This window comes from Diceros bicornis, chromosome 6, assembly GCF_020826845.1.
Source record: "Diceros bicornis minor isolate mBicDic1 chromosome 6, mDicBic1.mat.cur, whole genome shotgun sequence".
Taxonomy (NCBI): Eukaryota; Metazoa; Chordata; class Mammalia; order Perissodactyla; family Rhinocerotidae; genus Diceros; species Diceros bicornis.
Window position 1 is genome coordinate 81,015,888 of NC_080745.1, and position 27,191 is coordinate 81,043,078.

Genomic DNA, 27,191 nt, shown 5'->3' on the forward strand with positions numbered 1-27,191 from the left:
GACCGAGAAAAGTCTAAGACTTAGACAGTCTTAAAGAGACAGAACAAAGGCTGAAAAGCTGTAGGTTTTGAACCAACTGTGCCCATTATTTTCTGTTTGCCTCCCCTGCTCCATTCTGCCCCTTCCTGCACCCCAGGAGGCTGACCTCTGGAGAGCACACCACCTGGGCCCCCGGCCCACCGGCTTCCAGTTACACTCTGCCACTGGGAGGCACCTGCGTGAGACTGCAGGGCAGAAAGAAGGGGAGGCAGGGGACAGATCCCCGCCCCAGCCCCCTTACAGCACCTCCTCAGTCCCTCCCGCTGCAGGGCAGTTGCGGCAGCAGCAGCTCCTCTACAAACAACCACAGCTGCTCCCTCACACCCGAGCATGGCAGTCCCTCCTAGACACTGCCGGTCCCTGGGGCTGTGCTGTCCCTCCTCGGTGTCCTTAACCCTACAGCCCTCTGTTACCATTCTCTTCACTAAACTTGCTTCAGTTATCCATGTGAGTGTGTCCTTTGTTTCCTGCTAGGACTCTAACTGATAGAAGAATATCCCATAAATGCCTATGGTATTCACTTAGTAACTTAAAATGGTTAGGGACAAAGGTTTGTTCTATTGATCTACTAGAAAGAAAGAGAGAAGAACCAAAGAAAAACAATATATCATGATTATTCATATGCATTATCGACACTTCCCTTTTCCCTTCAATTTCTGGCTTATGCTCCATAATTTATGCTCCATAAATTTAATGCTATTTTTTTCTTCTCAAAATATACATAGTCTCCTACTTTGTAAATAATTCACTGCTAGCCATAAAAAAAATTCCTGGCCTTTACTTAATAACACTTTTCACATTACCAGAGTGTGAGAGAGCTAGAGTACTTTATGTTCAAAATTAGTTTCAATTTAGGATTACATTATTAAAGACTGATTGCTCCTGCAGTTTTGCAATGGTATAACTGCTTTAAGTGAGTTGGATTTGAATAATATCACCTCATATTTATATACTGCCTTATAATTTATAACACATTTTCACAAACAGAATTTCTCTAAACATGTTTCCAAAGGAACAGTAATCCCTAAGGTGGGATACGGTTGCTCAGGGTAAGAAAGATCTTACACAATCAAAATCCCATCTGATCCTCTCACCTTCCGACGGTCTCACGCCCTCCACCTATGGGACCTGCTTTGTGGACCTCCTCTATCTCCCTGATCGTCCCCTCATCCATTTGTATCGACTCATCTCTCTCCCCAGAGCACAGCTGCAGCCCACTGCCCCCCAGACATCCCACCATGTTTATTTGGCCAGTCTCTCATCCCTCCCAAGTGACCCCTGCTGACTTGGTTCCTTTACTCACTCACCTTCTGCAATCTGAAACACAGCCCCCACCACCAATACTCATCGCTTCTGTTTTTTTTCATGAGGAAGATTGGCCCTGAGCTGACATCCATGCCAATCCTCCTCTTTTTGCTGAGGAAGACTGGCCCTGGGCTAACATCTGTGCCCATCTTCCTCCACTTTATATGGGACACCACCACAGCATGGCCTGACAAGCGGTGCGTGGGTGCGTGCCCCGGATCCGAACCCGGGCCGCCAGCAGCGGAGCGCGCGCACTTAACCACTATGCCACGGGGCCAGCCCTGTGATTGCTTCTTTTACAAAGATCACCAACAAACTATTTTTACCTAAGGCAACAGTCTCATTCTCTTTAACCTCTCAGCTCCATTTGGCACCAATGTCTGTTCTTGTTTCTTGTCATCTTCCTCTTTTCACTCCTGGATGGGAAACTGGATGTTTCTTAAGGTTCTGTTTTCAGACCTCTTTTTCTTCTCTACCTTGGTGATTTCATATTCTCCCACTACCACCACAAGATTGATGACTGCTAAATCCTTTATCTTCAACCACAATCACTTTATCCTTTGTAATACCACCTTCACAAATGTCTACTTAAAGTCAATGACTGGACATCCTACCTGTACCTCAAATTTAACGTGTCCCAAACCAATCATCATCTTGTCTTTTATATTAGCTCTGTCTGATTTTCCTCCTTCTGGTACAACCAGTCTCCTGGTCACCAAAGGTAAAGCCTCAGAGACACCCTAAACTCTAGCCTTCAGCTTGCACACCTCATAAAAGCTGCCAGATTCTCCCCATTCAGCTTCCAGACATGGATCTCTCATTGTTTCCTCACTACTCATTTTCACTGCTACCTTTCGATCACAAGACCACATTACCTCCAGCCTAGACTATTCAACAGCCTCTTAACAGTCTGCCAGTCCTCCCTTGTCCAACCCAGCCTACGCAACATGGCTGGGTAGGGAGTTTCAAAGCTCAAGTCTAACCTCATTACTCATCTGTCAAAAAACTTCTGGCCTCCAACTTCCTCCTGAATAATAACAAAATCCCTTAGCCTGGCTTTCAAAGCCTATTGGATTTGACTCCATTTGTCCTTCCAAACTTATTGCCTACCACCTAGTATACAGGTACAACCTATTGAACTGCTCTAAATTTCATATTTTATTTTTAGTTAAGAAATAGAAATACCACCACCTATTCCAAAGAATTAAGATTAAAAGGTTAAAAGAAATGAATATAAAATTTTTTGTATGACAAAGTGCTATCCAAATATGAACCTAGACACAGACCTCACATCCTTTATAAAAATTAACTCTAAACTGACCACAGACCTAAATGTAAAACACAAAACCATAAAACTCCTAGATGATAACATAGAAGAAAATCTAGATGACCTTGGGCATGGGAATAACTTTTTAGATCCAATACCAAAGGCATGATCCATGAAAGAAAGAATTGATAAGCTGGACTTCATTAAAATTAAACATTTCTGCTCAGTAAAAGACACCATTAAGAGAATGAAAAGATAAGCCACAGACTGGGAGAAAATACATGCCAAAGATATATCTGATAAAGAACTGTTATCCCAAATATACAAAGAACTCTCAAAACACAACAAGAAGAAAACAAAAAATACAATTTAAAAATGGGCCAAAGATCTCAACAGACACCTCGCCAAGGAAGATATACAGATGGCAATAAGTATACAAAAAGATGCTCCACATCACATCGCCAGGGAAATACAAATTAAAACAACAACAAGATACCACTATGCACCTATTAGAATGGCCAAAATCCAGAACACTGACAACACCAAATGCTGACAACGACGTGGAGCATCAGGAACTCTCCTTCATTGCTGGTGGGAATGCAAATTGGTACAGCCACTTTGGCAGTTTCTTACAAAACTACATATTCTTACCATATGATCCAGCAATTGCACTCCACGGTATTTACCCAAAGGAGTTGAAAATTATGTCCACACAAAAACCTGCAAGCAAATGTTTATAGAAGCTTTATTCATAACTGCCAAAACTTGGAAGTAACCCAGATGTTCTGCAGTAGGTAAACTGATAAAAGAACTGTGATACATCCAGACATTATTCAGCACTAAAAAAGAAATGAGCTGTCAAACCACGAAAACACATGGAGGAAACTTAAATGCATATTACTAAGTAAAGAAGCCAATCTGAAAAGGCTATAGACTGTATGATTCTAGGAGAGGGAGAATACTCTGTATGATACTATAAAGGTGGACACACGTCATGATACATCTAAACCCACCGAATATACAACACCAACAGTGAACTCTAATGTAAATTATGGACTTTGTATAATTGTCATGTGTCAATCAATGTAGGTCCATCAAGTGTAACAATGTATCACCCTGGTCGGGGATGTTGATAATGGGAGAGGCTATGCTTGTGTGGAGGTAGGGACGATATGGGAAATCTCTGTACCTTCTGCTCCATTCTGCTGTGACTGAAAACTGCTCTAAAAAATAAATTATTTTTTTTAAAGTTTGCCTTTTGTTTATCTATCAAATTCCCCACTCCTTTCAACTATAAACTACTTGAAGGGAGGAATGGTATCTCAATTTTTTCAGCCCTAGCATCTGACACAGTGCCTAGGGCATGGCAGATGCTTAACAAATGTATGTTGAATAAATGAATGTACTTAATAAAAGTGCTGAATAAAAATTTGTAAAAACTGGGTTAACAGTTGACTGAGTAAATCAATGGTAGGTCAATAGAAGTTTCAACAACAAGATATCAGGTCCCCAAAGAGCAGAGGAAAGTGTTTTCCTAAATAACAAACATTACTTACATCTAGACCTGACAGTGTATCAATGGAATGTTTTTCAGTTCTTTTTAAGATATGAAGAATTATTCCGACCAACTGCCAACATGAATTGAAATAAGTTTCAAATTGGTGACTTTCAACAAAATCAATTCAACCAGCCAGTTTATCCAGCTTACCAACCAGGTCTACCAGTTTAGGTATCTGACCACAGTACAGATTAATTTGAGATTTTTCTGGTAAATCCTGAAAACAGTTATTTATTCCATAAAGGTTCAATGTTAAACAAGTTTAAGCAAACGTTCTTTAATGATCCTCTTTACAAAAACCCAAAAAAATGAAGTGTCCAAAGAGAGATTCCACTAGTAAACACAACCTTTAGTACATTTCAATTATGTTTATTACACACGCAAATAGAACTTAAGAGGCAAGGTGCAACTCAATATTGTTTTCTTTCTTTTTAGAAAAAAAAAAAGAACTCAGTACCAAATCAAATTAATGATATTATAGATTAAAATACTATATTATCTCTCCTGGGACTGGGCATGAACACTAAATACCCGGATGGCAAAACAGAACCGAATACATAAACGTCTATGGGGATTAACGGTAATTTACTTATTAATAGTCTCACAGGACATCTGCTATGAGATCTCACAGGCGAGACAATTAAAAACTGTGGTCAGTGACAAAGATCAGGGACAGCAAATTCAGACCTAGTTGCTTTCCTGTCATGACTAGTAATGAAAATGTTGAAGAGGTCTTAAACTTCAGGATTTAAAGATATCTATGAAATTAAGGCATGTTTCATCAAGAATATAATATTCCATCAAGTTTAACCTACTATTTTCTTCTGTTGAAGAAACAATTATTTTAAACATAATCAGACAATTAACAAATTTCCAAACATCAGCCCTATGGACTCCAAAAGTTCTCCATTCCTTCAAAGCTATGCTTCTCAAAATTTTTCTATTTCCCCCAATACATGAGAATAAATCCAGTAACAAGCATAAAATTTCTTTGACATCTCAAATTTAATAAAAATTCAGGTGGATTTTTCTACTTTACTCATACTATAATCATGTTTCTCTTGATACAAAAAGAACCTCTTCTCTCTCGATCTTTAGGAAAACTGTCACTCTGGCAGTTGTGCTGTGTTTATCCTGTTGCTCTGAGTAGGCCCTGGTCCACTGCCTGCCATACAGCCACTGGAGTCTACTTAGGGAATGGGGGGAGGATCAAGTTCTGTTTATTTTAGAAGCAAAACAGTGCAAGTGGGAAGGAGTGACGAGAACAGGGCACCAGGCCCCTCTACAGGGCCAGATCCAGCACAGGCTCTGTCTGCCTGTGTGATCAAGGCCGACCCAGCACCCTGGATCACCTTTTTCCTGTGAGGAGAGGCTAAGGACCACCTGGGCAGAAGTAACTCTTCCACAAGGGTGAGGACGAGACAAGCTGGCCCTGGGTCCCCCTGGACTAGGCAAAAAGGCCAGAGGGCCAACAACACCCTTGGCCAAGAGTACCCCAGCTGGCTCTGTCTGTGCCTAGGACAAAGCCACGTTCTGGAGAGGAGGCCATGGTGCCCTCTGGTCACCAGGAAGGCCTCAGGTATTTAAGAACACCATGTAATAAGGCCTCTGGCCAGAAAGCACCTGATTCTCCAACCTAAGTCATCACTGAAGAGCCTTCAAGGAGGGGCACATAAGGCAGCCAGATTTCCCGGGGCCCTTCCATTGGGTGACACAAGCCCCAGACTTCCGCACATGCTCTTTGGAAGCAGAGGTGTTGGGGCGACTGGGGGATTTCTGGCCACTCCACACCCCAGGGTGGGAAGCCTTAAAACTTCCTTGGCTATCAAGAACTTGTTTCACAGGGCTACGAAATTACAAAATTTTGCTGGAAAAGAATATACTCTTTTGTATAAAAATACACTCTCCAGCGCTCCCCCAAAAATAGACGAATATAATGATCTTATTGGAAATTGTGTATTATACTATCTCTCAGCCAGCCTTTTCTAAACAGTTCTGCGTTAAAAAAAAAAATTATTCAAGAACATTTAAAACACGGGTATCCATTGATTTAAAAAGTGTACCTTATAATATTTGCAAATTTCTGACACCACAATAATTTCCCCATTGTCCTGTTCTTATAAGCTATATATATAATTAAAATGACTTTTCACTGTAAAATGTTTTTCTTCTGAATCTAAAATCACACTTAGAAATGTGGTCTCACTGGCATCTTTCTTTGATTTCATGTGTGTGTATTCCCCTTCAGGTCCATATCATATATGCAAGAGCAAGTCACTGTGCTCTGAGTTTTCCTAAAGTTGTATTTCCATCACATCACTCATATGCTGAAAAACCTTTATACTTACTATAGAATTAGGTGCATATTCTTCATTTTGGTATGCTAAGTTCCTAGTAATAAGGTCCCATCTCCACTACTACCTCCAACCTTAACAGTTCTAGGTAGGCTGGGTCCATGAGAGCCACTTAAAACACTCATTTTTACCTCATTGCCTTTTCTCATTTTAATCTCCATTTATAAAAGCCCCTTCCTCTTTCTTTTCATAGATCCATCCTTTAAGACTCTTAACTCTACCCTTTCCATGATGCCTGGACTGCCTACCCTTACCCATATAGTCTCCTGTAATTTTATCAGCACTTACTAAGCCAAAGCTTACATGTCTACCCTGCACTGTCATTATTAGTGCTATGCAAGAATTTCTGAACATTGGATTTTATAGCAATATTAATACTTTTGCCTTGTAATAAAATAAATTTTCTACCTAATACTTGGAATATAGTTTTACTTAATTTCAATGTGGTTTAGTTTATTTCATCAAAGATTATTATTGAACATACGACTTAAAAGAAACTTGAAAAACTATCAAGTTTATTGTCTTCTGCCACATGTATGTCCTTTTTTGGTCAGTGAGCTCCTAAATTGTACTTTTATTTAAGATTTTTTAAGTTGAGAATATATTATAACTTGGAACAATTTCATTTAACTTACTTAAAGCAATTGTTATATATTCTGTAGATGCTGTGTAATAAGAGCACAGCAAGAGCTCTCATTTCCAGGTCCACTACGTGGCAAATGCTCCCCTCAGCACTTTATGTGCATTACATTATTTAACGTCTTCCACAACACCAAAGTTGTTATCCCCATTTCACAGCTAGAAAAAACGAGGCTTAGAAAGGTTAAATAAGGTCACACGGCTATTCAACAGACTCAAATCCAGATCTGAGTCCTAAACCTGAACTCTTAATATGTATCCTATACTCCCTTCAGAATATTCTATTACTATATTTATATTTTCATGTTACATTGTAAAAGCTTTGGTTGGAAGAAGCTAATCAAATATACCTTCTGAATCAAATATTAAATTATGTCCAGTATGATTTCCATTTTTAACTAATTTGGGGCATTTAATTTCTTTGAAAACAAAAAAATCTATATGAAACAAATACATCGTACACCTCAAGTAAGCAAAATATGTGATTAACCTGAACAACCCATTCCCACATCAGGCTCCATAACAAAGAGGTCACATTAACACAGAGCTGCTGCAGGCGCTCACTAATTGGCTCCCTGGTAGCCTAACGTAGCAAATGCACTTCCTCAGGAAACTACCCGGCAGGGAATGACAGACATAGAGTATAGCTCCATGACTCCAACTAGAAAAGAAACAGTAAAATTACTAGGTAGTTAGTAAAGAGCTAATGACATAATAGTATACAGTCACTATTTATAAAATATTCCTTCAAAAAGCACTTCACAAATTTTTTAATGAGCTTTCTTGCTATTTACTAAAACAACTGTCTATCTGCTCATTCCCCACCTTATGAAATCATGTTCAATAGTCAAGAACTAGCTCAACGGCCTCTTCCATGAAGAAGCATTTCCCAACTTCCAGCTGACTATTCTTCTACCTTTCCACAGCAAACTCCGTGTTCAACACAGCTCACTCTGCTTGGATGACAGGTCATCGATTACACATCCCTCTCCCCAGCTCTTGTGGCAGCTAGGACTTGAGTCCTCTGTGAATCAACCCCCACCCCTAGCTCTAATAGAGCTTTACATACATGTTTGTTAAAACAATTTTAAAAATTGGCAATTTGAATTAAGTTTTACTCTAAGAAGTCCAAGCTGATTCATGTATTTGCTGTTTTAAGTGGTAACAGCACTTTTGTCAGAAAGATTTCTAAGCTTAAAATAAATATATAAAATACATAAAAAAATTTTATTTGATGTATAATAATATATTACATTTAATAAATATTTATTTTAATATTTATTTCTATATTTATATTATAATTATATGTTATAAAATATAACACTATATTCTATTTAATGCATTAAATCAAAGAGCAATAGTTTATCCTTAAAAATATAAGTTCAAGTAGATATTTTACATGTCTAGATCCTAACATTCTTAGAAACTAAATGCATATAAGGAAAATCATTTCATAATCAAATTAACTGCTTTATTTTCTATTGTCAGCAGCTATAAAACACCCTGGCCACGGGTAATGCTATCACCATATATTAAATACATAGAAATAGCACCCATATTTCAAAAGTTAAAGCTTTATCGTTATGAAAAAAGTAACCACAGGTGATGTGGTCATAGTGGCCCAACTGGAAATGTTCTCAACACAGAATCAGGAGGCCTGGAAGAAATGTGTACACAGAAGTGAAGGCCAAGTATACAAGACACAGAAGTTATTCTCTCAGTGAAAAACTAACAAAAGCGGTCTAACAGGGACAAGATTTAGTAAAGCCAAAACCACTGGAGAGAAATACATGTAGTAATTACAATGCTAAAGCGAACACACTTTAAATGCATAAACCCATAAGCAGTTACAGAAATTTGGCTTCTTGTGTTCAAAGAAGTTTCAGTGTTCAAAAACAAACTCTCAAGAACTGTTACTGTTTTGATACTAACTTGCTGGTCTCCAACAACTTAACACCTAATTCCTATTTTCTAAAACAAAAATCTAAAATAAACAAGATACCACCTCATTACAAACAGAAACAAAAAACTCAAAAACTCTCCATCAAGACTAAAATGCCAAGATTCAAAAACTACAGATGACACTGTTGTAATACGTAGTTTTTACAATGCTGTGTTTCATCAAATTTAAGATACCCATTAAAGACACAGCATTGGAATAATCCTCATTGTTTCTTCTCTGTTACCAATCGCCCAACATCCCCCCTCCACATACACACAAGCAGAATGCCACTCTTGTCCCCAGCAGATCCCCAATGCCACACGGCTGTCTAAGACATTACTTTGATCATATCACAGACCAACTTAAAAATCTTTCTTGTTTCCCCAATGCCTACACAATGTCGTCTTCAGCATGGAATTCAGACCTAATATTTATATGTCTGTTTCTATGAGCTCTAAGAGCAGGATTTATATCTTAATAATCTCGGATTTCATTGTACATAGTAAATATTCCAAAAATAATGAAAATACCATTTGATTATCAGATCTGAAACTCGGAAAAAATCAATTGATGGACTGGAGTAGCCAGGAGACAATGGAATGAATCAGCAGACTGGGAAGGGCCTTCCTTATACTCTTAATCTTTAGAGTATAACATGTTTATGACAAAGATTTGCTAACTGTGAGAGTTTTCAGAACCAAAACTTGATTCATACCTCAACAATTTCAAATGTACATAAGAAACAGCTGGACCAAATATTTGAAGGTGGGAACGTCAAGTCTCAGACTTGAAGGTAGCATAGGAGCATGACCGGAGGGACCCGTGGATATTATGTAAAGTTCAAACTGGTGAAGGAGTCTCCTCTCCGGCCTAGATCCTGACCATTTTAAAGTGGATCAGGAGAGTAAGGTCAACCAGGAATAGACAATTTTAGCCAACAGTCCACAGGTGAAAAATAAACAGAACAATAAATCTCTAAAACAATTTAGAAACAAATAAATTATGTGTTTCCAATGTATTTTTCTCAAAATATACATGTTCGTTAATGGCAATTAACAAAGATTATTAATGTACATGTAACAAGCTTCGCTGCTTCTTGGTTTTACAGAGAAATAATCCTCTCAAATTCTATCTTAAAAGTTAAACCAAAAAATTTACATATTGATTTACAAAAATGAGTGCACTGGAGTCAATGGAATATAATCTTAATACTTTTCTATCAGAAACCTCAAGAGGACTTACCTACTATATCTTGTATTTGATCATAACAACCTGTTCTCTTTAACTACTGGACTCGTTATGTGTTATCCCATGTCCAGTGCCTAAGAGCTCGTTAATTACCTAAACTATATCTCCATAGGTCTGTTAATTACCCGTCTCCTGTCTCTGAGGACCTTGTTAATAACTTGTACAGTCTCTCTAAAGAGGTCCTAACAACACATTAAAATTAAAGATGCTTTTCTTTTAGCACCTGTCAAGCGCTGTAAATTGAGAAATTTTCACATCAGTTTATTAGCCTACAGTAGTTTTTGTGGATTTTTTTGACTTGTTTTCTTCTCTCTCACAGAATCTCTCTCTACCTCAATCTCTCACCTTAAAATTAATAATAATAATAACTTAGCAAAGTTTGTCTTTTTTTGTTACAGAGCCTTTTTTATTTTCAATATTGAAGTCTATAAATATCAATTCACATTAGTGAGTTAGCAAAAGGATGGCATGGTTGGTATCTGCAAATTAACCCACTGGGAGACGTACCAATTAATGAAAGCTATTATAATGAGTATTAGGATGACAAAGGGTAACAAAGTTTCAACTAGTATCTGGGGAGTTAAGCATAAAAGTTCTAGTTAGTGTTAAGGGAACTAATCACATCACATATTTCATGTTCCCAGTCATTGTTTCATTGGATACATTCTGTAATTCCCTGGGCACTAATGGATTATGGCTCTAAAAATCATCTCCAAAGTTTTTTGTTTTCTGTGTCATAAATGAGGCTACATATTTTCAGCTGTGTAAAAGATTTAGAGTCTGCCAAAATAAGAGGCAAATTATCTTTAATATTAGACAAATATGAACAAAAAATAAATGTTGCTTTTAAAATAAACCTTATGCATGTTAAGATTTATTAAGCCAAAGAGTGAGCTTTAAACTTAAACAGGAAAAATGTCCATAAGGAGTATTATAAAATAATGGTTTTAAAACTACGAATATGATCTTTTCTTCAGGATCATTTGTTTACTATAACTTTATAAAATCAAAACGTAAGCCTACTGTAAGCAGTCTATCATTTTTTTATGATATGTTATATAACTTCATAATAATGGTTACATGTTTAATAGCCTGTGGTGATTTTTGATTTGTGAAAATTAGAAACATGTTTAATAGATATTCTAGGTAACCAATTTTTTGTAGCTTCTAAGAAAGGTGATACAAACATAGACAGGAATTGACTAGTTAAGGAAGAAAAAAAAAAGAGGGAGAGACGGAGGGAAGGAAAGAGGAAAGTAGGTCAACCTGATTCCAAAAGTAAAAGGCGTACAGTCATGCAAAATTATAAAATATTAGTCATAAATACGAGGTCTTGACCTTAGACACTATTTCCATACTGCCCTAAAAAATAACTATTTGGCCTAAGTTCATCAGCTAAGAACTAGACAGGTTCTTCCACAGTAAATACTGCAAAGGGCAATATATGCATATATGCGCCAATAAAATCAGTAATGCTAGGCATAACATTATAAAACATACCATTAACTTATCACAGCAACTAAGAGTTTGCTACAGGGTATTCACAACTACAGGAAAGCAGAAAGTAAAAAAAGGAAAAGCAATTTCTTTGTACAACTCACAAACAGAAGATGTTCCCAAAGCAAACTTCTCCGGTAAAGACATCTCCCATGAGTTCTTGCTCTCCCATGAGTTGCCTGCCCCGCTAACATCAAACACCTTGAGCTCATCATACAGAGTATGCTTATATTATTGACTACATTTTTTTAAATTTCAGAATAAGACATACACAACCAGTTTCCTCCTTATATTAATGAATTCCCTTAAGCAGGTGGAGTTCTTCAGTCCTGAATTTTTTCATGGAGCCTTAGAAGAACATACATTACGAACACAGTTTCTCTTCAATTTACTATAGGTAGTATACAAATATAAGTATATTTTAAAAGTGTCATTCATCAGTACCGATGCCTAGATTTCACCTGAATCCTGAGAAACAATTCATCCACAGAGGCCATAAATATGTACTAGGCAGACAATTCTGCCTGCTCTTCAACACTCACTATGCTTCACGTGTTCCTCACCTGTTCTGCCAAATCTCACTCTCCTCTCCACATCCCTGGGTTAGTCAAGCAGATCTCCTTACTGTGCCCTCCACCTTAGTCGGGGCCCTGCAAGCAAAGCTAATGTGACTAAGTTGTCTATTCAACTATGGGTTTACCTAGTAAGCCTTGCCATCTCCATTCCTTGGCTCCATCATGGAATGCGCAGTTAATTCATCTCTGAGGGTCCTAAGCCTAGCTATCCTTGATGCTAAAAACTCTTTAATTCTTTTTTTTAAAAGAATTAAACACACATAACTCCTGATTCCTATTCATAAACAAGTACTTACCGAACTCTTATGAAATAGATGATATAATTTAGATCAACGATTTTTAAACCTGACTGAGAATCAGCGGGAAGCTTTAAGAATGTTGATTTTTATTTCAGGGCCCACTCACTAAAGATTCTAATTCAGTCTGAGATAGGACCTAACAAACTGCAGTTAAAAAAAAAATCCCCAGGAGCCCTTGATGATCAGCACTGAGGACACGCACTGATCTAGGTGCTGTGGGGCACCACGAAAGAAGATTCAGCACAACTGTGAAGAAGCCTAAACAGCTTAGTTGGAAGACTAAAACCTAGAAGAACCTTATGTTCTTCTAGATCAGCAGAAATCCAAAGAAGGGAACACAACGTTATCAACCAAAAAAGAATTAAAGAGTTTTTAGCATCAAGGATAACTAGGCTTAGGACCCTCAGAGATGAATTAACTGCGCATTCCACGATGGAGCCAAGGAATGGAGATGGCAAGGCTTACGAGGACCGCAGGGTGGAGAAGTGCAGAAAGGAAATTAACTTACCCGGAAGAGAGAGGTGAGGAATAGCAAGAGAAAAATTGCAAAGTTAAAAAAAAAAAAAAAGGCTAAAATGATATCATTTGGTTTTTTCAATCGGTTATTCTTGGTTAGGTGGCCTTCCACATGCATTCAGGAACTCAAAATGCATGAGCTTCTATCTTATGGCTCTGCCCTTCTCAAAGATCTCCATTCAGCTAGTGCAAGGCTTAGCAAACTACTTCTGTAAAAGGCCAAATACAATATTCCTGTTATTAAGTTAGGTGGTGGGTTCATAGGTGTTCATTTTATTATTATGCTTCATAGCTTACGCATGTATATATAGGTGCATAATTACTGCATAATAAAAACATTTTATATGAAAAAAAAAAGCCAAATAATAAATATTTTTGGCTTTGTAGGCCATATAGTCTCTGTCATAACTACTCAACTCTACCATTGTAGCACAAAAGCAGCCATAAACAAATGGGCAGGCTGTGTTCCAATAACACGTTATTTACAAAAACAGGCAATAGCCAGATATGGCCCACAAGCCCAGTTTGCCAACCCTTGGTGTACGGTATGGACAAACAGAGGTAATACGGGGGATGCCTAGGTGGTTTTCATGGACCAGACCTGAAAGTGGTATACATCTCTTCCACTAACTCTTCAGTAAGCCAGAACTTGGTCACATGACCCACCTAAGTGAATGGTCTAGCTGCAGTCTCTGTAAAAAAAGGAAATCTGGTATGAGGAATATACCCCACCTATTTCCACTTTCTAGTGGAAAAAGGGCCCAGTGTTAAAGATGAACTGGTTGTGAACACATTATTGAAAATGATATAACAAACATCTAGGTATATTTGTTTTTGGAAAATTATATACTGCTGATGCAAAAAAGAATTACTTCACAAATTGTGGGGTTAAGCACACAACAAATTACTTGATACTGATGATGCTAACCTACCTGTGATTTATAATTAAAAAGCAAGAGTAACAGCAACTTTAAAACACAAACAACTCAAAACCAATAATAAAGTGATCAAATATTTTCCTGAAAATTATAAGAATTCCAACTACACTTTCATGTACATGTGTAGGAGTTTTGCAGCATGCCAAGTGTTAGACAGCATCCAAATGTCTCAGAACTGGCATGGACAGCACACACAGCACTGTGTATTCACCACACCCAATTCAGTTTCCTCTGGGTCCACAGCTAAACCATATTTCTCAACTGGCTGCACTGAGGTTGGGACATGACTGAACTCCGGCCTACCGCACATACGTGGATGTAACACACACCACTGCCAGGTCCAGCACATGTGATCCCTCCACTCTCTTTCCCTGCTGCATGACCCTGGAGGCCATGTTAAATGGTGGATCACAAAAAGGAAGGAGCCTGGTTCCTGAGTGACTGTGTGGAGCTGAATGACAGCTTGGAGCAAAACACCCCCTTCTCCCATCCCCATCTCAGTGAACTACGTTGTGACAAGAAGGAGCAATCACCTTTTACTGCGACAAGCCACTGAGATCTGGGGTTGTTTACCACAGTTGATAACCTATCCAAACGAATACAGATTCTTTAATAAACTCCAGAAATGTGCTATTTAGGGTATGAATATCAAATTTTACTAGTCCTTTAAAACTCACTTAGATTTCTAATGTTTAGTTGTACGTAAAAATGCATATATTTGCCTTCATGGATCTGTTTTCAGTCTATGAGAAAGACTTTCACAGCCTACACTGGGCTGGAAGCATGCGACTAAGGGAATGAACATAGCATTTTAGGAAACCGATCTGCTATACTGTGTCGATTTATTCAAAAAATGCTTTTCTAACACCTACTACCTACCAAGCAGATTAAGGGCTGAAAAATGAATGAAATGCAGGCTCTGCCCTCAAGTTGTTCATGGTGGTGGGAGGGAAAAAAGTTACTGGTCTATTAGTGAACAGTGTGATACCCATATAAATAAGACTTAGGTAAGAAAATGCTGCAGCACAGGAACAACTACCTCTCCCTACAGGAGTAGGAAAGGCTTCAGAGAAGAAGGAGCATGGAAGAGGAAAGAGACGGAGATTTAGTAACTGCAGGGAAAAGTGTTTCAAAGAGCTCTGCTCTTTGTTGAAATAACCCAACAAAAAGCCTAACTCATTTCCTCTATCAGTTTTATGTAAGACTGTGGGATCTATGCCAAGAACAGAAGCAAAATGCACTATTTTTTGTGAGTTACAAGGTGATTTCTTCAGGTGGGCTGACTTACACTAAGAAATAAAAACTCGAACTTCTAAGAAAGCGTTCCTTAGTACTTTAAAATTTTTGGCATAAAGAAAATTCTCCAGTTTTAATCATCCACATTATTCACCTGGAGGGTAATAATACGGTTCCCACGCACCTGCAACCACAGTGAGCCAGTTCACTCACAAAGAACAAAATCCAGTCCCACAGTTACATATTTTACCCTTAACTTCGTTCAGCATTCTCACAAACATCGGTCAAGAGTCCAGGAGACTCAGGGCCGGGCCCGTGGCTTAGCGGTTAAGTGTGCGCGCTCCGCTGCTGGTGGCCCGGGTTCGGATCCCGGGCGCGCACTGACGCACCGCTTCTCCGGCCATGCTGAGGCCGCGTCCCACATACAGCAGCTAGAAGGATGTGCAGCTATGACACACAACTACCTACTGGGGCTTTGGGGGAAAAAATAAATAAAAAAAATTAAAAAAAATTAAAAAAAATTAAAAAAAAAAACAAAAAAGAGTCCAGGAGACTCTGCAAATAGATTTAGCACGACTTGAAAAAAAGTAATTCATAGCATGTGTCTTAGTGGATGTGAGTCTACAGCTTCAAAAGTGCACTTGGTTTAGATGTTAACGTGAGAAATCTAAAATGTCCCATACAACGGAGGGATGATATTGGGAGGATAAATAGGAATATATGGTTACGTCAAGACAAAACCACCTCGACTACATCCTCCCAAATCCCACTCAAGACAAAGCTGCTTTCCAAAAATTTAAACTGCACTCTTTTCCTAGATCTATTTATAGTCAATCCTTTTTTATGTTATTAATTAAAGAGCTACTCCGTTATTACAAATATTTTACATTTACCACAAAGATGGTTTGTGACACCAAAAGGAAGAGTAACTGCGGCGTTTCTGTCCTCACATCTGGCACCTCAGAGAATATCAAGATGAAAGAACATGAAGAAGAGAAAGTCTTAACATGTAAAAATCTATTGTTTTTAACGTTTGCACTCATTTTACACGTATATCATGAAACAGCACTAATTTTGATAGAAGCAGCATTAATACTGAAGTAACCCAAAACAAAGACTAAACCTGGCAAAATGCCACACTCACTTCGGAAACTCCTGGCCGTCCACGTAAATAGCCCAAGCACAGGCAATCAAAGATTTGATGGCATTTATTTTTCCATATGCTCCCAAAATTTAAAACATTATTTCTTACCATTTCCCACGTTGCTTGCTTTTCTTTTACTCTAAAATTACATAAATTATCCAACCTCTAAGTTACCTCAGACAGTCGTTTTCAACAATCTTCTTCAAAAAAAGTTCAGCACCAGGGGAAAAAAGCAAATATATTTATATTTACCCCTGTAATTTAGGACTTAATGTAATATGTGGAGTACATTAGGTAAAATAACAAAATAAAATATGTGAGAATAGCATATCAAAACTGTAGACTCTTCAATAAAATATTAATACCATATGATAAAAATGCATTTCTTTGGCGTATAGTCTATAAAGAAAACTGAACAATACTTTCTAAGGCCACAGCAAATACCCATCTATTGCTAAAACAAAACAAAAGAAATACACACTTCCCTTTGAGAATTTTAGATGCGTGTTTTAACAGTCATTAGAAGATTAGAGAGGTGGGAGAGCACAGCCTAAAAGGCTGACTGTTAATACCAGATTTTCTGTGCATAGTGGGACAAAACAAAGCATTGTTTTTGAATAAAATATAACATGACAATATATAAAATATAATAGCAGCTACCATTTACGAATTCCTTATTTGGGGCCTGGCATTGTACCATGTACTTTATCATTATTGTCACCCAATCCTACCAAGTAGGTATAATTTTCCTTGTTTCAAAGATGGAGATGCTGAGGTTTATAGAGGTCACAGAGATTCTAAGCCAGGATCCCCACTCAGGTCTCTATATTATACACCATTGCCCTGAGGAAAAACTTCTATGTCACATGGCAAACATTCTACCATGCTCTGCTGTGATAATTGTTTAATATTCCAATAAATTCATCTTATTCTTTGTTTGAGGTTTCCTTAATCAGCTATTCCACCATTCACTTCTGCAAAATCCATAATCTTATTTAAATGCATATATTTCCAACTTGTATTAAGGAATAAGAAAAGTACCACTAATACACAATTGAGATCTCAGACTTTGAAAAATCTAATCTTTATCATGATAGTGATTATTTCTACGACTATGAATCATCATATAGATACTCTTTGATGTATCTATAGTACCCACAAGGGTCACTGAATTCCAATAAACATTCACAAATAAAAACTACCTCTAATTAGCCATTTAACGAGGATAGTTAACACCTATGAAAACCAATAATACTTAACTTAAGCCAGTATTACTTAAAGAATAGCCCATGGGCTGCTATTGGTCCACTAATCCTCTCCAGATAACCCATGAACTAATCCCTCGAAAACAATATGTAGAAACATGACACATCACCTAAATTTCTGGCTTGAATTAACACTCACTGGTGAGTCACGCTCACCATGTCTCATCAAAAGCTATGCCACTCTCTCCATAAATTTCGGTGAGTTTCTGGCTTACACAAGTAGAAATCCACTAGGGTATGGATTAAGAATCTTTTATCCTTCTAAGATAAAAAGTTTAATCCCAAAGATATATGTGATGTTGCCTGGTTCCATAATTAATTATAAAAATAAGAATTTTTTCAAGTAAAAGAAAAGGAATTTAAAATATTCAAGTATTTAAAAGGGATATTTCATACTTTCAAGTACAATATTTTTCAAAATAGCACAACTTCCCCCATGTTAAGCTTACCTTGTAGATGGCATTATATTTGAAGCCCTGAATTTTGTTGTAAACGGATTAGTTGACTCATAATCAAAATAGTCCTGACGATTTTCACTAAATGCATTAGGTGATTTCAAGTCACAAGGGCTATCGGATCCCCCATTGTTAAGTTTATCAGATCTTCTGCTATCCTTTTTTCCAGTCACTCTTTCAAATAGGCTAACTTTCTCCCTTTTCTCTCTTTTATTTTCTTTTCTTACTTCAACTGATTTTGAAAATAAATTCATGCTGCTGTCCCATGACTCATTGCTTTCTTCAAATGGATTTTTCTTCCTTGGCAGTGTTGCAAATTTTTGGGGTAATGAAGCAGTCACATTTGTAAATGGGTCATTTTGTCTTCCGAAAGACGATTCACCTTCATCCACACTGCTGTCAGGTTGGTTCATTTTAGAAGTATCAAAGCTTAATGTTCTTCTGTGTGGAGATTTGAGACTTCCTGCAAACAATTTCGTAGTTAGAACATAATCAGTGACACATTACATCACACTATTTGACACATTCTCTGTGCACACTGCTGCTTTTAGAATGAGAGCAATTAGCTATTTCAAGATATTAACCTTTAAAATAATCAAGGAAAACAATCTTAAAACACTAAGGTATGGCAGTTTAAAGTATGTGGGGTAATAACAATTAGTATATGGCTAGATGATCAGGAATTTACTAAGCTCAGAAAGGAACAACCACATACACAAACTATAATGTCAAAACCAGAGGTTCTACTTGGCATGATAGTGCTATAAATTCTCAAAGACTTTTATGCATCACTAGCATTAAATTTACTTTCTTACTTCTGAACATAAAAGGTTTTTTCTAGGAACTTTCTGATTAAATGGAATATTCATTTATGCTTTAGGCTTTCAAGACAGGAAGATACAGCAGTAAAAACAGAAATCAGGCCAGGAAAAGCAACTGGGACTCGTTTTTATTATCATCTAATAATATAAATACAATACGGAATACAGATAAGTTCTCTCTTTAATAAAACTATCAATTTTGAGTATAGTATCAATTTTGAATATAGTATCATCAATAAATATTTGATGACTAAATTTAGAAAATACTACTAAGAAACTGCAATTTTTATTTTCTAATTTTAGAAGTTAAACTTTAAAACTTAAAAGGGTAGTTCAGACCACTGAGCATACAATCAGAAAGAATGTGTCACTTACCACTTTCCGGAACTGCTCCAAAGGACTCTATCTGGCGTCCGAGAAGATGTGTTTGACCAACAGTGCCAGACTTCAGTTTCTCAGAAGACATGTGGGCCCCAGTTAAATCAGACATTGAGTGTGCTGAAGAGAGTCGCTGAGGACCCAAAAGGAAAGGCTTTTTTGGTTTGGATTTCATCTGTGTTTCACCACTTGAAAATTCAGTATTGGCATCAGGCATGTGAGAACTTGGAATGATTGCAGAAGATGTATCAGAAAATGTCCCATCACTTTTTCTACCTTTCATCTTATCTTTTAATTTTGCAAAAGGAGATCTTGTTTTGTCCTTCATTGATAAGTCAAACATACTTGCTGTCATATTGTTCCTCATGAATTGAATATTGACCTTTATCTCACCCCTCTTTTTGGCTCTTTTTCCTTGTTTGGATTCTAATCTAAACCACCTTAAAGAGAAGGAAAAACTGGGTTGTAACACGTAATGAAGAGAGGAAACGGAGCTTTGTTACATACAAATAGTTTTTCAGGTAAAGTTGCTACCCATCAAGGCACTCCAAGCACTGGACAAGAATCTGTCAGCCAGAGTGCTTCTGGTTTTACTCATCGTTCAATTTTAAAAAAACCGATCCCTGGCTCTGTGATGTGACATGTACTGAAGGAACAGGTCTTCAGTAAGTTTGAAAAGGTTTTTAGATAACATTTTCTTTCATGATTCGAAAGCATTCATCATCAAAAATTCTTACCAACATTAGCTATTATGTTTCCATCTGGGCTAAGTGTTGCTAACGGCCTAAGAACATTTCTTAACTTTAAAAGACACTGAGGTAGAGACTGAAAGAATTCATCAATACAAACTATTTTTGAGCACTATAAAATGATAAATAATGACCACATTTTTAATAAAATATTTAGTTCCTATACCAAAATATTTCTTCTGTAAAAACTACTAAACGAATTTTGTTAATATTGGAGACTATTACACATAGTGGGCTAATCATGAAAATTGCATATGATGTAATTTAGATTCATATAAAATGGGTCAAAGCCTTTTCATGAGTAAAATATGCAAAATGAGTAAAATACAGGAAGTGACAAACAGTAATAAATCTTGTAAAGAGTTTTTGAAGAAAACAGAAAGCTTAAATGCTTCCTGTTAGAATCTATTTGCTTCATTTACTATTTCTACTGTGATCATACCGAATAAAAATTATTTTAACTGTAGCCAAATCTTATGCTTTTAGTCAGTACAATGAATTACAATGCCCGTTTTTAAATGATATATAAGAAGCAAAGTTTATTTTGGTTTTGTTTATAGTATTTTTATCCATGAGAAATTCTCCAGTTGTAGGAGTCACAAAAGTGGTCATTCTACAGGGCAAACAGCCAAAAAACTAACCTAGAAGAGAGTTTCTACAATGTTTTCACATTACTTAACAATGAAGCATAATATCCATTCCTGTGGACAGGTTATTACTTAAATACAGCTCTAATCAAGTGTAACAAATATTCTTAGCTACAAAAGAACTCTGATCTAATTTTACATTAGTTCTTTCTCTCATTGTTACCAGCAGAGTAACGCTGGAAGAGCTTACATTCACTATATACATCAAGCAGAAAACTGGTTCACAGGTCTTTCCAGGCAGGAGAGAAAACTAGCACATAATGTATCTACCAGCTACATCTTAGCAAGTAATACATAAGAGAAATATTTTCTTGACTAATTTGGAGCAATTCAATCAATTAAGATCTAATTGCATCAAAATAAGCAATTTTTAAAAAATAAAATATTTTATAATAGAAAGCATTAACCTGAGACCCTAAATGAGAAAAGTTCTTATCTGAGGCAAATGGTGAAAGCTGAAGACACAGGGACTAGCAATAAGATGATGACAGCAATAAACTCTGTGCAAGAGAGAACCTTGAACAAAAAATTAAGCATTCAAACAGCCTGGAAATAAAACAAGGTTATATACCCAGTTATTAACAGTTTTGGAAAAGAGAATCACTTTCAATGGGGGAGAAATACTTCTGATGGACGGTACGTGAGAAACTCGGCAACATCTCAGGCTTACAGAACACAGGTGAATACACTTTCCAAGAAATGTGCCAAAAACGAAACAAAAAACCCAAGCATGTAGGATTTCCACGTATACAATAAATCAAAGCAAATCTGATAAAAAAAATAAACCAATAACCCAATAAATGGACAGGGGTAAGGGTAATCAAAACTCACAGAATTTTACAAATAAGACCAAATAAATCATCTACTTTAACATCCTTATTTCATAGATGAGGAAACCGAGGCACAGAGAATAAGTAACTTCTCAATGTCAGATTAAAGTCAATAAGGAAAATATCCAAAGTTAATGAATAATATCTGCAAGAAAACAGAAGTTCTTTCGTATTTGATGAACCACATGTTAATAAGGTTAACCGTACAGCTGGTCCTACATTACAGGACACTGTATTTCATTGAGACATGACAGCAAAAGAGGAAGGCAATGTAGGCTTTCCCCTGCTGGAGTGTAAGCTCCTTGAAGGTTTGCCTTGCACTAAATAAACGTTTATTGAATTTTTATTTCTAAAACTATATTCTTAAAACCACCAAGCTACAACTCTGGGTGTGCTGCGTTGTTTTGGTTTTTGGTAGGGAATGCTAAGGACTTAGGTAAGCTTTAAAGAATAAAGCAAGTCAGTGTTTAAATGCAAACTGTAAATACAGTATATTTTCCATCCTACCCCCTCCAAAAAAAAAAAAACTGCAAAGAACTTTAACAAATATACTAATTTAAAATTTGGACATGACAAATAACTTATAGCTGCTTTAACAGAAAGCGATATAATAGGGAAGTCTTAACGAGACCTTCAAGAATCATTCCAGAGATAGTACTTGTTTTCCCAGGCTTCGAAAAGATAAAATGAAGACATAGCATTTAGGGCTTAGTGGATTAATGCTGATTTTTTTCACTTCTTGAGTGCTGGATTTAAACTGTATATGGCCTCTGTTCAACTTTTCGTGGGCACAGGTCCATGTTCAAAACCACCACACATGTGGGAACTATTCCCAAGCAATTGGTGCTGTGTGGTCAGAAATGGGACAAGATTGGCAGCGAGGGTGCCAGAGGCCAGGACGCAGGTGTACTGCAGAGACGCACACAAAAGTCCTAAAACCTGCATGTGTGTGAGTCATACCTAACTCTAGGGACTCTGTTATTACTTTTCATGAGCATTAAAAAAAAAATCAACATCACCCACTTCTGTTGTAAAAAAAATCAATAGATATTACCTAACAGCATGAACGATTTTACCATTCTCTTATTAAACACTGTATTATTTCCTTAAATCTCCTGCCAGAACCAACCCAGACACCCATTCAAGAGAGATACAGAAGTTCTCTTTCTGGCCCCACTCAAAGCGTTCTGGCTCAGGCCCTTTTTCCTCTCTCCTTAAAAGGAAAAAAAAAAAAGGGAATTAATTTCAAGGTATAAAAATAAGTAAAATAATAGCTTTAGCCGTCACACGTCTTTGCCTATCATGACACAGCTGGAAGACAAGCCGTAAATACTTGTCTTCAGTGTCAAGAGTAAAAAGTGTCACTCCCAGCAGTTTCATGGGACTTCTCAATCAGCTGGTAGCCTTCATCACTCATACCAGTTTCTAAAAAGCACTTGGGAATATGCTGACAAGGTTCAGCTATGTGGAGAATATTAAATATCTTTCTTGCAATACACTGCCGGCTCAAGTCTGTCTCTTACTGTGCCACATGTACAGCTGTGCTGGAAAAGGAAGCTATTAAATATATTAAAAAACTAGGAATATTACCAATAAAGATATCTCATCAAATACGTGGTCCCCATTTATCCACAAAGAAAGAAAATGTTAGGGATTTAATAACATATGAAAACCACTTTGAATGCAATAAAAGCTCTGTTGATAACATTTAAAAGCATTTTCCCCCCAAAAGTTCTAACCAATTTTATATAGGAGCCCATAGAGAATTTCTGTAGGGAGACTACGATATTAGAGCATTGCTTACAGCCAAATTTATTGTAACTGTGATGCTACCAAAGATAAGGAGTAAAACAAGAAGAAACATTAAAAACTTATTTATTTCATCAGAATCTTTGGGTTCGCAGTTGGGCCTACTTTCACTTGGAAAATTTATATTTCAGAGAAGTCTTGTAATATATCATTCATTAACATGAAAAGTACTGTGAATGCAGTGTGAAATCTGAAGTTACAATATAAAGTTTACATTCAAAACACTTTATTATATAGGAAGTGTCATCTAACATTGGCAATTTGAAACAAATTATTTGGTAATTATCCATTTTTCATTTTAAAGTTGATGAAGAACTCCTCAGAGGAAACTGGATGCCACTTTGTAGGTACCAGTTTTATTAAAATCATCGATACATAGTCGACTTTACGTTTTTAAAAACTTTTCCTCTCCTTTTTTAAAAAATATTTTCATCTCCTCAATTACCTTAAATATTTATCATTTTTCCTCTTGCATTCCTGCTATTTCTTATTTTTCTACCCAACTATCATATATATATTAAGCCTTAGGTAAAGATCTGATTTAAAAAAATTTTTTAATAAAAACTCCAATCAAGAGAAGCTTGCTGGAAGCTATGTGGAGAAAAGAACAAGAGATGGTTGTTTTAAAATAAAAGACATTAAGATGAACTTCAAGAAAATTATCATTATGAACAAGTTTTTAAAAGGTTACATAAATTTTAGTTATGACTGAAATACCAAAGCTATTTTGGAAATTTCAAGTCCTCTTATAAATTCAACCCTATTTTTCTCTCTCATTAATTCCATCAATCTTAATGATCTCTCAGACTAGAAAAATTATAAGTTTAAGGAAGTTGCAAGTATACCCATCTCTGAAAACACACTATTTTTCAATTTAAGATATAATATTCTAGTGTTCATTTATATTATAGTTTTTTAAAATTAGCATATATCTATCTATCCTAAGCTTAAAGTCATATTTAAAAAGCCATGTTTTCATTGAAGATGTTATTAAATCATTTCATCACAAATTAACCATTGTCTCCAATCTGACAGCATTTAATATGGTCTAAACACACTAGACCTAATTCTGAAGTCACATAGTAGCTCCAATATATTGTAAATTCAAAGGAAAATGTTAGTGTGTTCAAGGCTAAGGATGTTTGTACATACTTTTAAAACTTACTTTCTTTTAACAGCTTTGGACTCCATCAAGATGTACTGCCCCTGAAAAATGGCTGAGCTAAAATAAAACCCAAGTATGTTTATAAGGATGAAATGGAACACAGAGTTCCAAATTTGGTAATTTATCTTTCGACAGCTTCAGAGTTCCACATATATATATGATGTTATATTGGCAGATTTAATTTTCTGATGTTCCATTTCCCGGAAAACTGTATGTTTAAAGATGATAATTTACATGTATGTTGTTTTCGTTGGTCAACACTGTGATCCAGTCCCCTTATAAGTAGTGAAACGATGTTAATTTACTTAAAATCCAGTGCAAAAAATTCAATTATTTAATATGTTTACTCAAACAAATAGAGTAATGGAGCATTAATGACTCCATTTATAAAATGTTTCTTCACAAGGGCTATTTTTACTTCAGATTCATGCAAATATGGTGCTTAAAACTGGGTCATATTTCAGTCCAAAAACCAACGCCCCAGGTATACAAATAATTTCCAAGAACAGAAAATCCATAAATAAGACAGAGTTAAGCTCCCCCAAAATTCAAAATAAATTACATAACTTACTCTGTTTTCCTTCTTTGTTTGTCCTCAAAGATGTCATTGAGATTGATTGCCACCTGCCCTAAAAACTTATCCAGACCCACCAGGGACCTGTGCATAACTATGAGGAAAAGAATGTATTTCTCTGGATTCCCCTGCATTAGCAAGCCAGGTAGCTCAAAAGAGGCCTCCTCCTTCCAGACCGGCTCAAGGGTTTTCTCAGCTACTGAGGTGGAGTACTTTTCCTTGCCCAGCTGAATTATAGTGTATGTGTCATTGGTGCCACTTTTGCCTTTTGGCTTAAGATCTTTGGCTTGGAGCACTGTGACCTGCACGTGGGTTGGAAACCACTTCTGGGCTTGCTCGGACAGCATCATGCTGTGCTGCTTCTCCGCAGCGAGTTCACAAGCGCAGGCAGTGCCCCTCCCGGTGGGGGGAGCCTAATTCCTTAAACCCTGCATCCTAAGGGCACTTAACAGAGACCGGCAAACTCACAGCTGCCCAACTTCCCGAGGGCCGATGTCAAATGGCCTCACCGGGGCAGCCCGGGGGCACGGCTGCTCTGGGGGTCCCCTTTCCTCTGGAGAAGCACAGGGGCCCAGCATCACCTGGCCGCGCCGTCCCGGCCTCCGCGCGGACGCCCGCGCCTCGCGTCTGCACCTTCAGGCTCCGCGGCCCCGGGGACGGGCCCTCGGCGGCGGCGGGCGGCTCCCGGGCCTGCGGGCAGGTGAGGCCTGGCCTCCAGGGCCGGGCGGAGGGCGGCGGAGGAGGGAGGGTGCCCCCGCCCTGCAGACTAGGGCCCGCCCGCCCAGATCCGCAGCCCCCGGCCTCGCGCCCGCCTCCTCGCGGCCGGGCCGCCCCCGCCGCGCCTCCCGCCCGCCCCGCGCGGGTCCGCGGGCCCGGCCCGGCTCCTCCTCCCGACCCCGGTAATACGAACCGCCGGCGGCTCGCGCGGCCTCGCTCCCTCTCGCAAACCTCTCCCTCCTCCTCCTCCCCTTCGCCTCGGCTCCTCCTCTCTGGCGGGGCGGGTCGCCTGGGCGTGGAGTGGGACGGGGGGCGGGGGACGCGGCCGCCCCGGCGCCGGCGGGCCGCGGGCCGGGCCGCGGACTGCAGGGCGGCGGGCACGGGCCCGGCCTCGCCGGGCCGGCGGTTCCTAGCACCGGGCGGGCGGCGGCAGCGGCACTTCCGGGTTGGCTTTCTCCATCTTGCTCTCGGGAACGCGACGGGGCGGGGCCCGCGGGGTCAGGGGTCAGCACCTCCCTGGTTGCCCTGGCGACCGAGGGCGCGCGGCGGGAGCTCCCCGCCCAGTGCTTGGTGCTCCTCGGGTGGCTTCGCGCCCGCTGCTCCGGCCTGGCGCAGCGCTGGGCTCTGGGGACGTGGAGGTCTGCACGGGCCGGCAGGGAGCTCTGGGGAGATCGGGGGACCGCTCCCGAGAGGAGGCAGTGAAGGCCCGGGGCCTGCCCCGTCTAGGGAGAGACCCAGTTTCAATCTTCGGAAGCTGTCTGCTGTACTCTGGATGCCCAGTGCCTGGCACGGAGCGGGCGTTGGACGAATGGCGGTGGAATGAATCAGTCCCCTTCGTTAACTGAAAACACACTTTCCCCAACCCCTTATCCACTCTTCTCTTTTTGAAAAGAGAGAAGGCTGTTAATAGGCTGGAAGGACATCCTCCACTCAAGCCAAGGGAGAGAGGGAAGCTGATAAAAGATTCCAAAACGAACACGGGGATTAATAAAGATCGCAGGTGGCACTGGACTGGAGTCTGAAGACCTGGTTCCGACCCCAGGTCTGCCACCATGTTTGTGTGACCTTGGTCAAGTCATTTCCCCTCCCTGAGCCTCAGATTCTTCACGGGTAAAACAGGTCTCGGTTGTGTCTAAGACCCCATCGTAGATTGATGGGCTCAGCGTCAAAAGGACCCCCCTGGGCACTCACAGTCTAGTAGACTATCCAGCTTCGGAAGCCAGC

At 38.5% G+C, this 27,191-nt stretch overlaps 1 protein-coding gene across 1 annotated transcript in view; it reads right to left on the reverse strand.

The window, feature by feature from the left end:
- Positions 1-25,996, reverse strand: part of RAB11FIP2 (RAB11 family interacting protein 2) — a 42,149-nt gene extending 16,153 nt beyond the window's left edge. The window contains exons 1-3 of the mRNA XM_058544097.1: positions 25,248-25,996; positions 19,474-19,916; positions 18,272-18,740 (exon numbers count right to left, since the gene is read on the reverse strand). Coding sequence (XP_058400080.1) covers positions 18,272-18,740; positions 19,474-19,916; positions 25,248-25,600 — 1,265 coding nt within the window. The 5' untranslated portion in view covers positions 25,601-25,996. The remainder of the gene's footprint in view (positions 1-18,271; positions 18,741-19,473; positions 19,917-25,247) is intronic.
- Between the last annotated feature and the right edge of the window lie 1,195 nt (positions 25,997-27,191).